This window comes from Rhodnius prolixus, unplaced genomic scaffold (assembly GCF_049639745.1).
Source record: "Rhodnius prolixus isolate KJV_2025 unplaced genomic scaffold, Rpr scaffold_5, whole genome shotgun sequence".
NCBI classification, from domain to species: domain Eukaryota; kingdom Metazoa; phylum Arthropoda; class Insecta; order Hemiptera; family Reduviidae; genus Rhodnius; species Rhodnius prolixus.
Window position 1 is genome coordinate 40,968,593 of NW_027411624.1, and position 14,912 is coordinate 40,983,504.

A 14,912-nucleotide genomic window follows, 5' to 3' on the forward strand; every position below is an offset into this window, starting at 1 on the left:
TTTCGGAGTGGCCATATGGGCACAAGTGACGCTGAACGTTCTGGACGCCCTGTTGAGGTTACTACTCCAGAAAGCATTGATAAAATCCATGATATGGTGATGGATCACAGAAGAGTGAAGGTGTGTGAGATTGCTAGTGCTGTGGGCATCTCGAATGAACGGGTACATAATATTTTGCATCAACATTTGGACATGACAAAGCTATCCGCAAGATAGGTGCCGCGATTGCTCCTCACGCTTGACCAAAAACGAAATCGTGTGAATTGTTGCAAGGACGGTTTGCAGCTGTTCCAGAAGAATCCGCAGGACTTTAAGCGTCGTTTCGTCACTGTGGATGAAACATGGATACATCACTACACTCCTGAGACCAAAGAACAATCTAAACAATGGGTTACCAAGGGGGAATCTGCGCCAAAAAAGGCGAAGACCGTTCCTTCGGCCGGAAAGATTATGGCGACTGTCTTTTGGGATTCGCAAGGAATAATCCTCATCGACTATCTGGAAAAGGGTAAAACTATTACAGGTGCATATTATTCATCGTTATTGGACCGTTTGAAAACCGAGCTGCAAGAAAAACGCCCACGATTGGCCCACAAAAAAGTCCTTTTCCATCACGACAACGCACCAGCTCACACCTCAGCAGTTGTGGTCGCAAAATTAATGGAAATAGGGTTCCAACTCGTTTCACATCCCCCCTATTCTCCAGACTTGGCTCCCTCGGACTACTATTTGTTCCCCAATATGAAGAAATGGCTGGCGGGAAAAAGATTTTATTCAAACGAGGAGGTGATCGCAGAAACGAATGGCTATTTTTCAGACTTGGACAAATCCTATTATTCGGAAGGGATCAACAAACTAGAGCAGCGTTGGACGGAGTGTATAAGCCTAAAAGGAGACTATGTTGAAAAATAAAAAAGGTTTACCCCAAAAAATTAAGTAGTTTTTATTTTTGCACGGACTTTTCAAACGACCCTTGTATCTTGCTTTTCAGTGTAATTTTACCATTTTACAGCTGTTCAATTTTGGCGCAATAATAATTAAACATGTGTTTAAGAGATTTATTTATTTATTTTTATTACTGCGGGCAAACCTCTCCAACTCACAATGCGGTCCAGCTCCTTTCCGGGTTGATAAAAATAGAACTAAAACATTGAACACTTGAATCTATCAATATATTTTTTTATTAATGTTTAATTTAATAGCCAGAATAATAATAATAATAGGCCTACATTCAGAACTATTTTTTTCATATCAAATTAAAAAAAACAAAAATCTCACTGTCAGTCTAACACTAAAAATTAAATTTAAATTTTACAACTCAAAAGTATTATTTCAAAAAATGAACCAATCCAAAAACGTTAGAGTGCAGTCTTATATTTTATTTAAATTCTTTTATAACGTTAAATCCATAATTTTTTTGGGTCTATTCATTCAATATATTTAATTACTTTATTCTTTATACAATATATTTACGCTTATATCTACAATTTTTATGTATTCGAAAGAATATTTCTGAAATCTAATGCATATATGTAATAATATAGTGTAACAATTAAATAATAAATACTCTTAATGTTTAATAAATGCACAATCATAAACAAATTGCTATTTTCAATTATTTTTTATTGTTATCTGTATTATTTATTTTAATAATGTGGAAGCGATTACACGATTATGTTCACATATATATTATTCCATATATTATATACTTACGATAAAACTATCAAATAGATTAATAAAACTTTAGTTTAAATTTTATATTAATTTATTTCTTACCTGGATTCGCTAGTTGTTTCTTTTTTCTTTTAATGAATTATTATTGGCACATTATTTTCATCATTTAAAAAAATAATTCTTGGAAGATCGACTTTGTTTTAAGCTTTCATTTATATTATCTCTCAAATTAATTTAAATCTTATTGATTTAATCTTGATTAAACAATAAATAGATCATTCTGAGTTTAGATTATTGGTCATTTCTTTCTTTTTCTTTTTAGATTAATAAGGAAAAAAACTACGTTCGTATGAAAGGCAAACTGTTCAGTTGAGTTTAATTGTTGGAAATGTTTTGCTCTTTGTTCTTCATTAGGATCTCGCCCTTACAAGGGTTTACGGGCCTCAAGTTAGGTAACTTGGCAAGAATCCTCAGATATCCTGGATGTTAAAAAAAAAAGCCTCAAGGAGGGTTATACTTTTTGGTGAAAGAAAATTCAAACTTATTGTGCTGAAGGCAGAGCCGTGAATTTTCTTTTACAATACCCACTAAACTGAGTTAGTTAAAACTCGTAACAAAATTTTAAGGGCATCTTAAACATCTGCCTTCAGGGTAAATCAAACTAAGCGACAGAAGAATGCGAGGTGGATTGCTTTATTAACACGTTCCGTGCCAAGCCATTTTTACCCTTACTAGTCGTTCTGGCCATTTGATATTTTGACTAAAGGTTGATATATATATTATCACCACAATCTTTGATTAGATCATCAATCGATACTCTTGTTTAGGAGTAGCTATCTCATCGTGTACCACTTGTGGTATGTATTCGTAAATAACAACTCGTCTTCAGAAACTGCGATAAACTCTAGAAGACACCACGAAATTAAAAAAAAAAAGATAGAGGGCAAAGCGAGGACAGCAAAGACGAACGTTGCATTTCTTGCTACAAACAATACACGTACTGAAGTAGCAAGAGAAACAAACAGAGTAATGACGTTTTGCAGCGATTGCCCCGAAAAAGCCGTCTTTATACCTCCCTTGCTTTAACAAAAATCCATTATTAAATGTAATTATTAATTATTGTTTATATAACAATTAGAAATATATTTTACAGAATTACATTTGTCATATGTTTTCAACGCATTAAATAAATATGTGAGCGTGTACCATCGGTGGAACACATGGCATCAGAACGTGTTAAAACAGCAATTTTTATCTCCAAATCTGCAACCATGTTTTTAATTGGTGGCTTCTCCCCATAATTACCTGCAGTACCTTACGTAAAAGAAGTGAGCTAGACATTTCTTCAGGTTAACCTTCGTCTCAATCTATAAACCAAAATAAAGTTCTTAGTACAGACACCTCCGAACACTTATACACAATACTCTTAAAGCTTGCAAAAGTATCTGATGTTTGCAACTATTCTGGATTAACGAACCTACAGGCAAACTTTAGCTCACCACTAAAATCAACTACACCGTTTGTACACAATACAGAAGACCCTTCACTCTCTGACATTTATGGGAGCCATTAAAAAAAAATCGCTTATTCTATCATCTTACGTGCAATGTTAGCATATTGGTTATTAAAAACTAACCTGAAAATATAGTTGCGAGAAGCACAAATGAAGGATATTCATAATTATTTAATGACCAACTTAGTCCAATGAACAGGGATTAAACAGCTTACTGGTTGCCATGGATACCAGTAGGGGAAAATAGGATTTCGAAATCCTGACTCATACCTTACAGTTTTTCATTATTTCGAATTAACTTTCTCTAAATTCTTGCTTCAATACGTCAGAATGATCTTTGTTGGATTTTTCTTTATTATTTCTCAATTAAAAATTGAAACTTCCCAAAACAATTTGTCCTAATATGTGTTTTATTATTAATAAAGGATTATTTTAAATAACATTTATATAATTTGCATTAAACTTTAAATTACAAAATCCTTTAATGTATGCATTATTTTTATTATATTTATATGTAATATCATTAATGCACTTCTGTGTCATAAAAAAAATAAAGTGTTTCTATTTTAATTTTTTTTATTTATTAATTTATTTTTTTTTAAAAAAAAGATCATTAGTGTTTTTCCTTTTTAAACATTTTATATTAATTTATTAAACAAAATTACGAACACTGACCGCAATGAACACAATTTGTTTTACTGGCAATATTTACACAATAATTGAAAAATAAACTATTTCGTTCTAAGCATAATAAATTATATATAATATTTAATTAATATAGCAAATCAAATTTGAAGAATTTAGAAATTTTAAAATAAAAATTTGGTTGTTTCCTCAACTCCTTTTTTACAAAGAAACAGTAAACAAAATTCTTAATATAATTCTTCAAAAAATAAAGCAAAATTATCAGGGAAAAAAACGATGTAAAAAATATATGCATTTCATTTAACTTTCAAGATGCTGAAAGAGCTTGAAAAAAAAATAAAATAAAAATTAAGTTAGAGAACAAATAAGGCGGAATTTGAAACATTGAAGAATAAAAACAAGAAGTAGTTAGATCTGCAGTCAAAAAGGTTAGATCTGCAGTCAAAAAGCAAAACCTGCTGACTCGTGATTGAACTAAAGGCGCATTCTATGAGCAGAACAATTCAACTATGAGTAGATAATAGTATTTCTGAATGTAGGCGAATATATAAACATATGTTTTTAATGTACAAGTTGTTAGCACTACGTACTTGTATGCTTGAGTATATATTACTCATAGAATTAAAAACCTGTTTAGAAAAATCACACAGATGAGTGAATTTTAACAAGTTGTTGAATAAACTTGTTGATAAACTTGAATAAACCTCATTGTGAAATTTCTAAAAGGTTATTCGAAAGCTGCAGGACGAAATGTTGAAGCCTATGGAGGGTTTAAACCGCAGAAAGTCAAGATTCGCCGATGATCAACTTATAATCGCATCTGACAATAAAGAAGACCTATATATATAAATCAGAAAACCAAAAGAATTTTTTTTTTTTTTTATTGGATAATAGCTAAATTGCCGAAAAGTATTTACATGTCTTTAGAGGCCCTAGATGTGTAAACTTAAGAAGTATCTATATCAATTTAGTCTCCAATGATAGCGGAAATGCTGTTCAGTTCAGATGAACGAAGATGTGGCAGAAAACAAGAATAGGGAAGAGGACTCTCAACCCTCCTCTTTGGTATATCCAGAAGTATCCACGGAGGATTAAAAATGAAAAGAAGACAAGGCCCAAATTAAGTTTATGATCCCAATGGAAGAAAACATGAGAATTGTAGATTTCTGGCTTAGAAGTCATGGGATGTCCCGACTTATCCCTCATACAATGAAGGAAGTGCGAAAGAGAATAAACGTGAATACCAATATCCTCTGGGACACAAAAATAAGATTGTTGAAGTGGTCCAGCCAGAAAGATTGGAACATCATTCATCCAAAGTGGTAAAAGAAAAAGAGCAGATTCTTGTCTAAAAGAGTTAAGTTGTGCGGAAGGAAATGATAAGCTTCGTAAAATTTTCACAGCGTAGAAGTGCATTTTCAGGACTGAATTTTTGTTTAATCTTTAATTTAATTACAATTAACGCATTGCATTGCGTTTTAAGCAACAATGGTAACAATAAACAACATACAACACCTCAGTGTGGAGAAGTTACACCCAGTGATAACACTCTGGACAATAACATTTTACTTTCTACTGACTCTCGTCATCAGAGAGGAGATCGCAAGGCCACCACTGTCTTTTAAGACGTCTAGAAGTGTTGCCTGGAAATATTCTGTAAATTTAAATGCATTAAATTTTACAAATTTTTTCCCCCTGATATTTTGTTTATTTATTTTAGAATACAGTAATATTCATCTAGAAAATCATAAAGTATTTATTAAAACAGATTCTATTCCACTAACGAAATTCTTAACTAACGAAATTAATTTAAAGATCTTCTTGTTTAAAAAAATAATGATTCAAGACGGCGCCAGTTTCAATATTCATGACGCAAAGATTGTACAAGGTTAAACAATTAGTTTGGAAAATAAAAAAAATTCTAAAGGGCTTTACAATCAAATATCTGCTATAAAACTTAGGTTTCTTTTTTTTATTTTTACTGAATAATTAATAATTAAAGCGAAGCTACTTACTTGGCATTATTTCTAAATATGTTTTGAAAAAACAGGAAAGAAGGGATGAGAATAATCTTATAATGAATTGGAGGATTAAGCCAAAAAGTAACTGAACTTTACTCTGAATGCGGGTAGCTCGTCTGTTTTATAAATAACTGAAGTTACAATAACAAGAAAAAAATGGAACAACCAGGTCAGATGGAAAAGCGAAAACACATAGGCACATTCACGAACTATTTGCTCGGATTTTGGAGACGGCAAGGTTTTCTTGAAATTAAGAAAAAGCCACTCACTATGAATTGCAGTGATGTTAAGATCTGAGACACTACTGTATTTCTAGTAAGCTGAATAACCATCAATCAGGTGCAGAGGTTTGTGATTTTACTGAACTCGGCACCGATTTTAAATTAATTTATACTCTAAAGATGAAGATACCTTAAGAATAAAATCGAGTTCATACTTCAAGAAAGACAAAACTAATAGGGAGTTTAAAGTATGGTTACCTTTTTAAATATAAATAAAACTTTTAAGGTGTAAATTTATCCCTTCAAATATAAGAGTACCCTTAAAAGACTCTTAATACTGAATTCAGCCTCTTTGTTAAGTTAATTTCGTAATTTCACGATTCTTCGCCCGAATTAACTGGTTATGTTTTACGTCCACCTATGAACGTCAAACAGTTTTTACTATTTCCCTTTTCCACTTAGTTAACAATGTATTTCCGCTATTTCATTCTTTTATCCTCTTTGTATGAATATAGTTTGGTAAGACAATAAAATAAGGATCAAGAGAAATGATTTATACTTGTTTTAAAGACACCACTGCCTGTCTAATATATTCCTAAATTAATAACAAGATTACTCTTCTATTTTTTCCCCGCCAAAATCTATAGAAAGAGAGAGACGACGTTAAGGATCTCCTCGGATTCATCATCAGTCTAAAATGTTCAACCATTTATCAATTCTTCTTAGGGAACTGTCTTCGAGATGGACGATAGATGTGTAGAGGGATCCAAACGCCTCTCCCGTTATTTATTTTTAGGAAAAATAGGAATCCTGAAATGGTTCTGTTTATTTTTTTCCCCCTCTAAATAATTATTTAAAAAAATACATTTCTAGACTGGAATGATTACCTCGGGGAATAATGATGTTATATTAAAAAACTCTATGACGAAGAGTTTTAGTTTCTAAATCACTTTTCTATAAGAAGAATTACGTACGCCACTCAACAACTACATCTAAATTACACAAATTGTTCCACCTTGTACAATCTCAAAAATAAAATACAAAAATAATTACACAATAATATAAATAATCAATTAAAAACCAACAACATGGTAAGCCATCTTGTAAAATTATTCCAAATAGACGTTTTCTGGTGGTAACTTTTGTAACCTAAACAGAATTTATTTATTTCAATTATCTTTTTTTTGATTTGTTTTTATTGAAAACATTGCATGCGACACAAAATACCCGAGACAACATAAAAATGTTAATCAAATGAAGCAAAAGTTTCCCTCGACCAAAAGAAAACAGAAAAAAGAACTATCATTAGAACATAATCATGCAGAAGAAATAAAATCATGCAAAACATTGAATCAAACAAATTGGACAGATAATGAAATGATCTCACAACACGAATTTCAAAAAACAGCCTTTAGATTCTCGGTTTTAAAGATTGACTTGAGAAATAAGCACCAGTTCATGTTCAACTATCAAATTATATTTGCAAAGAAAGCAATTAGCAATTATGGACTAATAGAATCTATGAGAGGCGCATCTAAACGTTCATCGATACCGGCGACTGAACATCTAAAACTATGAGAAATCTTACTTTTTTCAAACCATTGCCTGGAGCAGTTCTATCTCTTCCATATAAATCCCAATCTTCAAGACACTATCAGCTAGAACCTGCCTCGTTCACCATACCCACTCAAACTAGTATACCATTATCACTTCAACCCATTTAAATGTCCTAGAATCACTGTCTAATCTTTGCACTTGGGCAAAATTATTTCACTCGTACACCGTAGAAGTTGCAGAAAATAGATATACGAGGGTCGTTTGAAAAGTCCGTGCAAAGTCAGAGAGATAGCACCACTGGCGCGTATCGAGGTTATGTTTAGTTAGTAGCATCTCTTGGAAGAACACACACCAAGTTTCAGCCAGATCGGTCTATTTCTTTGTGTTTGGCATTCGTTTGAATCGAGGAAGTCGAGTGATATTAAAAAAATGGACGAAAAAGAATTTCGTGTGTTGATTAAACACTACTTTATGAAAGGCAAAACGCCTCAGGAGACTAAAGAGAAGCTTGATAAACATTATGGTGACTCTGCACCTTCGATTAGTACAGTTTATAAGTGGTTTCAAAATTTTCGGAGTGGCCATATGGGCACAAGTGACGCTGAACGTTCTGGACGCCCTGTTGAGGTTACTACTCCTGAAATCATTGATAAAATCCATGATATGGTGATGGATGACAGAAGAGTGAAGGTGTGTGAGATTGCTAGTGCTGTGGGCATCTCGAATGAACGGGTACATAATATTTTGCATCAAAATTTGGACATGACAAAGCTATCCGCAAGATGGGTGCCGCGATTGCTCACGCTTGACCAAAAACGAAATCGTGTGAAGTGTTGCAAGGACGGTTTGCAGCTGTTCCAGAAGAATCCGCAGGACTTTAAGCGTCGTTTCGTCACTGTGGATGAAACATGGATACATCACTACACTCCTGAGACCAAAGAACAATCTAAACAATGGGTTACCAAGGGGGAATCTGCGCCAAAAAAGGCGAAGATCGTTCCTTCGGCCGGAAAGATTATGGCGACTGTCTTTTGGGATTCGCAAGGAATAATCCTCATCGACTATCTGGAATAGGGTAAAACTATTACAGGTGCATATTATTCATCGTTATTGGACCGTTTGAAAACCGAGCTGCAAGAAAAACGCCCACGATTGGCCCACAAAAAAGTCCTTTTCCATCACGACAACGCACCAGCTCACACCTCAGCAGTTGTGGTCGCAAAATTAATGGAAATAGGGTTCCAACTCGTTTCACATCCCCCCTATTCTCCAGACTTGGCTCCCTCGGACTACTATTTGTTCCCCAATATGAAGAAATGGCTGGCGGGAAAAAGATTTTATTCAAACGAGGAGGTGATTGCAGAAACGAATGGCTATTTTTCAGACTTGGACAAATCCTATTATTCGGAAGGGATCAACAAACTAGAGCAGCGTTGGACGAAGTGTATAAGCCTAAAAGGAGACTATGTTGAAAAATAAAAAAGGTTTACCCCAAAAAATTAAGTAGTTTTTATTTTTGCACGGACTTTTCAAACGACCCTCGTATAAGCGTTTACGTTTAAGAATAAAATCTGATTTAGCTTTGTAGATATTTTTATAAATTTGATCTAATTTAATTCAATTATCTTTTGTATTTAATAGGATGAAAAATTAATGCCAGTTTCAGTCATTATAAACTTTATTATGCCGAGCTTTCGAGCTAGGGGACTAGGTCATCTTCAGGGCTAATTTACTGTTTTACATCATTAGACTGTGAGTCCATGAACAGACAAAGACAGAAGACACACCAACCCTCTAATGATGTAAAACAATATATTGTAAATTAGCCCTGAAGATGACCTAGTCCCCTAGGTCGAAAGCTCGGCATAATTAAGTTTATAATGACTGAAACTGGCATTAATTTTTTATCCTATTAAATACAAAAGATAATTGAATTAAATTAGATCAAATTTATAAAAATATCTACAAAGCTATATCAGATTTTACTCATAAACGTAAACGCTTATACGAGTATATCTATTTTCTGCAACTTCTACGGTGTACGAGTGAAATAATACTGTCTTAGATTCAAAGATTAGTTTAGAATTTAAGACAGTGAATCTTGAACATTTAATTGGGTTGAAGTGATAATGGTATACTAGTTTTGAGTGGATATATAAATTGGGATTTATATGGAAGAGATAGAACTGTTCCAGGCAATGGTTTGAAAAAAGTAAGATTTCTCATAGTTTTAGATGTTCAATCGCCGGTGTCGATGAACGTTTAGATACGCCTCTCACAGATTCTATTAGGGCATAATGATGTAAAAACAGTATATTGTAAATTAGCCCTGAAGGATGACCTAGTCCCCTGGGTCGAAAGCTCGGCATAATCAAGTTTATAATGACTGAAACTGGCATTAATTTTCCATCCTATTGAAACTATTAATCAGTCACCAAAAATAATGAACAGTAATTTTGTATTTAAGTTATTTTTTTGTTATGATAAACATTGAAAAGTTTAACTATGATCAGCATATGATCTAAACGTCATTTTGAAATAAAATCCAGTAACAAATAAATTTGAAATTAATTTTTTGAGAATTAATATTTTATTCATATTGAGAAAAACCTATCGGATATCATAAAATATATTTAGTTTTGAGAAACCATTAATAAAATGATAATAAAGTATTCAAAAATTAAAAAATTGTGCGTATTATACTTGTAAATCAAATTAATTTTCTTTAAAAAATTCGAAATATTTACTTCAAATTTAGAACAAACCATCAAATCACTAAAAGAAGTAGAAAAAGTTGAATTCGAATCAAACGAGTCAGACAAAATACATACGAGTTTGAAAGTTTTCATTATAAATCAAGGTACACAAGAAATAGAATAAATATTTTAAAATAGTTTTGAATTATTAAGCCTAGGGCACCGTATCTGATACAAAATGCACCATTATTATGTAGGTCTAGTATACTCATATTCCTATCTGTTTAAAACTATCTTTAAAATTATACATTAAACTATAAAAAAGATAATCATGCAAAAAGTTCTTGAAATGTAATTTTATCACGTCATAAATTCATTCGTTATATTACATTACTTAAAAGTCTTAATAAACAAAGTAATAGAGATAAGAAGTCTTCTAACCTCATGCTACAGCTTCGGTGTTTTTATAAAAATAGCATGCTTTGCTTTTTACTTCATCCTTTTATGTTTGCAATTTTCAGCAACATTCAGAGATTAAATCTTTAGGCATAGAATTTCACTTAAATTTATACAGCGTCCACAACTGAAGTGACTAGAGCTAATTGCCATTAAATCAAATAATCAATCTGTATTATTTTGGAAATAATTTTATAAGTAGATATAAAATTACTGATGAATTGATCTCTGAACACAATTGATAGTATCAAGCAATTCGGGTTCAACCATGAACTAAACTCACGTAGATAATTCGACTTTAAAGTCATCATGCACATGTAATGATTAAGAAAAGTAGTACTTCAATTATGTGAAATATTAACGCTTATTTGAAAGTTTTATCTTTTATTACATGCTTTGCTTTAATTTATTGGTGGTACTAAGAACAAATATAAGATAATTTTTTAAGCAATTTAAGATCCCCACACCAAACAATATAACCAGAAGAATAAAATATTCACGTTATTCATGAAAATCACACTAAGCAGACTACAGAAATACGGTTAAAATATCTAAGAAGCAACAATAAAAGCGATCTTACCTTGATTCGTCTCTCCAAACCGTCCAGACAACTTCATTGTGTTGTTTGGGAAGGTTTCACTCTGAACACAAACATACCATATGAAATATAAAGCGAACATGTGATTTAATTTTTTTTTTCTTTATGAAAATAATTGTAAAAAATAATTAATATTAAATTATAAAAATTTAAATAAAAAAAATAAATCAAATAAAATTTTACCTTTACGGTAACGTTGCCTGGAAACTGTTCTTCAATTTGACTAGTAGAAAAAGGTTTACCTGTAATAAAAATTGGTGTAATAACTTTTCAAATTCCATTTAATTTAAAACAAAGATAATTTGAGTAATAAACAAGGCCCTAGAAATTTGGTCCGAATACATTTATTTACACGGAATTAGTAAACAACAAAACTCTGTACGTTACACTGTATTGACATTTTACCTCAAATTTACCCAAAAACAGTTAATAACAATCAATTTTCTCCAAATAATTATTGAAATTGAAGCCAATAATAGATCTATGCGTATCTAATCACTGCATGAAGTTTATAGAAAATTTATCAGTAAAAATGAAAACAATTATTCTGCGAAACACTTCCTCCATTGGAAGAGTATTCGTCGAACTTGGAATTCCTAAATGTTAAATATGTAAAAATCTGCTTAAAGAGACTGATTGTAATGAGTAAGCTCTATCCAAGCAACATTAAATTTAATTTAAAAAAAAGTTTTAAAACTAAGATCTTACACTTTACAAAGTTTATAAAGAGAACATGAACTTGAACTCCTTTGTAACAGATACACTGCACCTCTATACAAATAAAGATAATAATAATAATAATAAAGTAACACACTCGGAATAACAAATTTCACGAAATACAATCATTTTTACGAAGTGGTATAATTTAGCATGATGTACTATCAAGTGGTAGGCGAGCCAAAAAAGGTTGGGAAACGCTGATAGATCTCAAGAATGCTCCCGAGTGTAAGAAGTTTCAAGAAAATTGTAAGAGTCATTTTCATGAAAATCACAAAACCCCTTGAAAATTCTTTACAGTAAAGTGCTACTTATGGTTCAGGAATTTCACGTGCATACTGTCTAAAAGATCCAAATGTGGGTTACCCCAATGTAATATCAAGATTTAAAAAGGATATTTCTGGAAAAGCTCGATTTAAAAAGAAATGGACAATTAGCAATACTTTCTTAACTTAGTTCTAGAAGGCAAAAAACATTGTCTTGAGAATGTGGATAAATTGAAAAATGAAAAAATTAATTCTTATCCATAAAATTACTCACCAGAAAACTGCAGTGGTGCAGAATGAAACTTGATTGTTTCAAAACCAGGTGGTGGTGGTATGATTTCATCAAGTGTTGAACCTACACATTTCTTCACTTTGTTCTTACGATTCAATGAATCACGCACTGAAATAACCTCTTTGTCTCTTATATAAGAAACTTCTTCAAATATCTTTGACTGTATATCTTTTGGTGGTGGTAGTTTTTCTTTTTCCCATTTCACCGATTCAAAATAATTAATAAGATGGCTCACATCTTTTCTAGTCTTTTGCGTAACATTCTCTGTATCATTGGTTTCACATCTAACAGCTCTATATAAATGGCCATCAGATTTATCTTCACGTTCAGTTATATCTACTAAACACTTAAGACTACTATTATACAAAGGCTTATTTACACCGAAATATTCACTATAATATCCAGAATGGTTATACGTACGCATAGCTTTCTTCTTTTCATCTTTATAATCAACTTCAATTTCACTTTTCAACGGGCCCATGATCATATTTACTTGTCGATCGTGAATATTGAATATTTCGTTTCTATACCTTTCCACAGTGTTCGCTTCAAATCTATCCAATATATCTTTGAACGATTCAAAACTATCACCTTCTTTAAAAAAACAGTTATTGTCAATACTATCACTAGCTGGTTTATTGACAGTAGTGGTAAGACTACTATAGTTTGATAACTGTCCCAAAGATGAGAAATCATCACTTATATTATCACCATTTATTTGCTGATGATCATGTGAAGGAGCATCATCATGGCCGGCGGGTTTATTAAATATATTATATAATTTCTTGCAATAACTGCTAGCTGTAGATAAATTTTCATTTGATAATTCTATGGCACTTATAAATCTATTATCTGGTTTTGGGGGTCCCACATATTTATGGTTATTTTGACCAGAATTATTTTCTGCCAAATTATTTAAAATGGTAATGGTGCTTCTATTAGGACGAGAACGAGGTGTTGGAACTGGTTGTACTAATATCTGTTCTTCACCTGAAACAAGTAGTTTTTGTTTTGTTTTTAATTATTCAATTTTATGTATACAATATAGATCAATTAAGGAATCTCAAGTTGTGGGTGTTGGAATAATGGTTATGAAGCGAGGATTAGTAAGTGGGAGTTAACCAATTCTATTAGCTCGAGTAACTATCCATTAACCATCTGATGGATGTAAGTAAATGTGGTGAATGATGGTAATAAGGATGAAACCCCAATATCCCTGAAGATAAGATTACTATAATTCCCAAAGGAAAGGATTTGCATACTAACTGGGTTATTGTAAACAAACACTAAATTTTGTTTAATTATAATCATTAACCAGCTGCATTTAATACCTTGCAAGTGATTTAGCGCGTATCATCAGAGTTAAAGCCTAAATCTTTATAAGGTAAAAGAATCTAAAAAGTGAAAGCCTAACATAATTAACATTCAATTCTGAAACCAGCAACATCTATTCTACCACAAAAGACATGTTGAGATACCTGATGAGTAACTATTCGCTATGGATATAGCGAGTCAACGTACAAAATCTAGCTCAACCAAACGCGCGGTATCTATCATACGCCCCGTACCGAAAAATGGATGGGGTAATTGTTTAGGACCTAAGGCAGCAGACGCACCCTCAGGGTAAGTAGGCTTATAACCTTTTTCCTTGTATGTTTCACATACAGCCTGTGAAGAAGTTCACCAGATATTATTGGAGGATATATCGTCTATTGGAAGAGTGGGGGGGGGGGGGTGTTTAAGCCCTAGAGTATAGTTATCTCAATCTACCCAATCACTTCCTGAAGTTTCTCTAGAAAACCTGGATAGGCGTCGAATTGCGATACATCATCTCTAGTGAGGAATTGTGGGGAGGGCTGTCTGATACGCAGAAGTATCTCTAACTTCCATCTACTGCAGCTTTTCCTAGAACTTGTTTAGAGGAACCTAAGGGAGTTATTATTCATCACCAGGCGCATGATCTCATCTAGAAACGGGGGGATGGCCATAATAAATCTATTAGGACAGAGTGAAAAAAAAGGAACTAATTGCTGATGCCTTAGGTTTTAAAACTGGGAGGAGAACACATATAACATTAATATTTTTTCACGAAATTAATGAAATCACTAGCAACAAAATGAAAATATGGGATGTAACATATCTTTAAAGAAAAAGAAACAAAAAAAAGAGCTTTTTAAGCTGAATAGGTGGGAAAACTTCATTTTTAATCAAAAAATATAGTTGTAATATCAACTATAAAAATAGTCATTAACGCTA

General features: G+C 32.3%; 2 protein-coding genes across 10 annotated transcripts in view; both read right to left on the reverse strand.

Moving 5' to 3' along the window:
* LOC141458143 (uncharacterized) overlaps positions 1-14,912 on the reverse strand; it is an 85,918-nt gene that overhangs the window by 70,988 nt on the left and 18 nt on the right. Inside the window, exons 2-4 of the mRNA XM_074135740.1 lie at positions 12,639-13,646; positions 11,565-11,623; positions 11,364-11,424 (exon numbers count right to left, since the gene is read on the reverse strand). Of these exons, the coding sequence (XP_073991841.1) occupies positions 11,364-11,424; positions 11,565-11,623; positions 12,639-13,646 (1,128 nt within the window). The remainder of the gene's footprint in view (positions 1-11,363; positions 11,425-11,564; positions 11,624-12,638; positions 13,647-14,912) is intronic.
* The window catches only part of LOC141457938 (uncharacterized), a 376,780-nt gene continuing 374,751 nt past the window's right edge, over positions 12,884-14,912 (reverse strand). For all 9 annotated transcript variants that reach the window (XM_074135333.1, XM_074135331.1, XM_074135332.1 and 6 more), the window contains one exon: positions 12,884-13,646. The gene's annotated coding sequence lies outside the window, so the exon portion shown is untranslated. The remainder of the gene's footprint in view (positions 13,647-14,912) is intronic.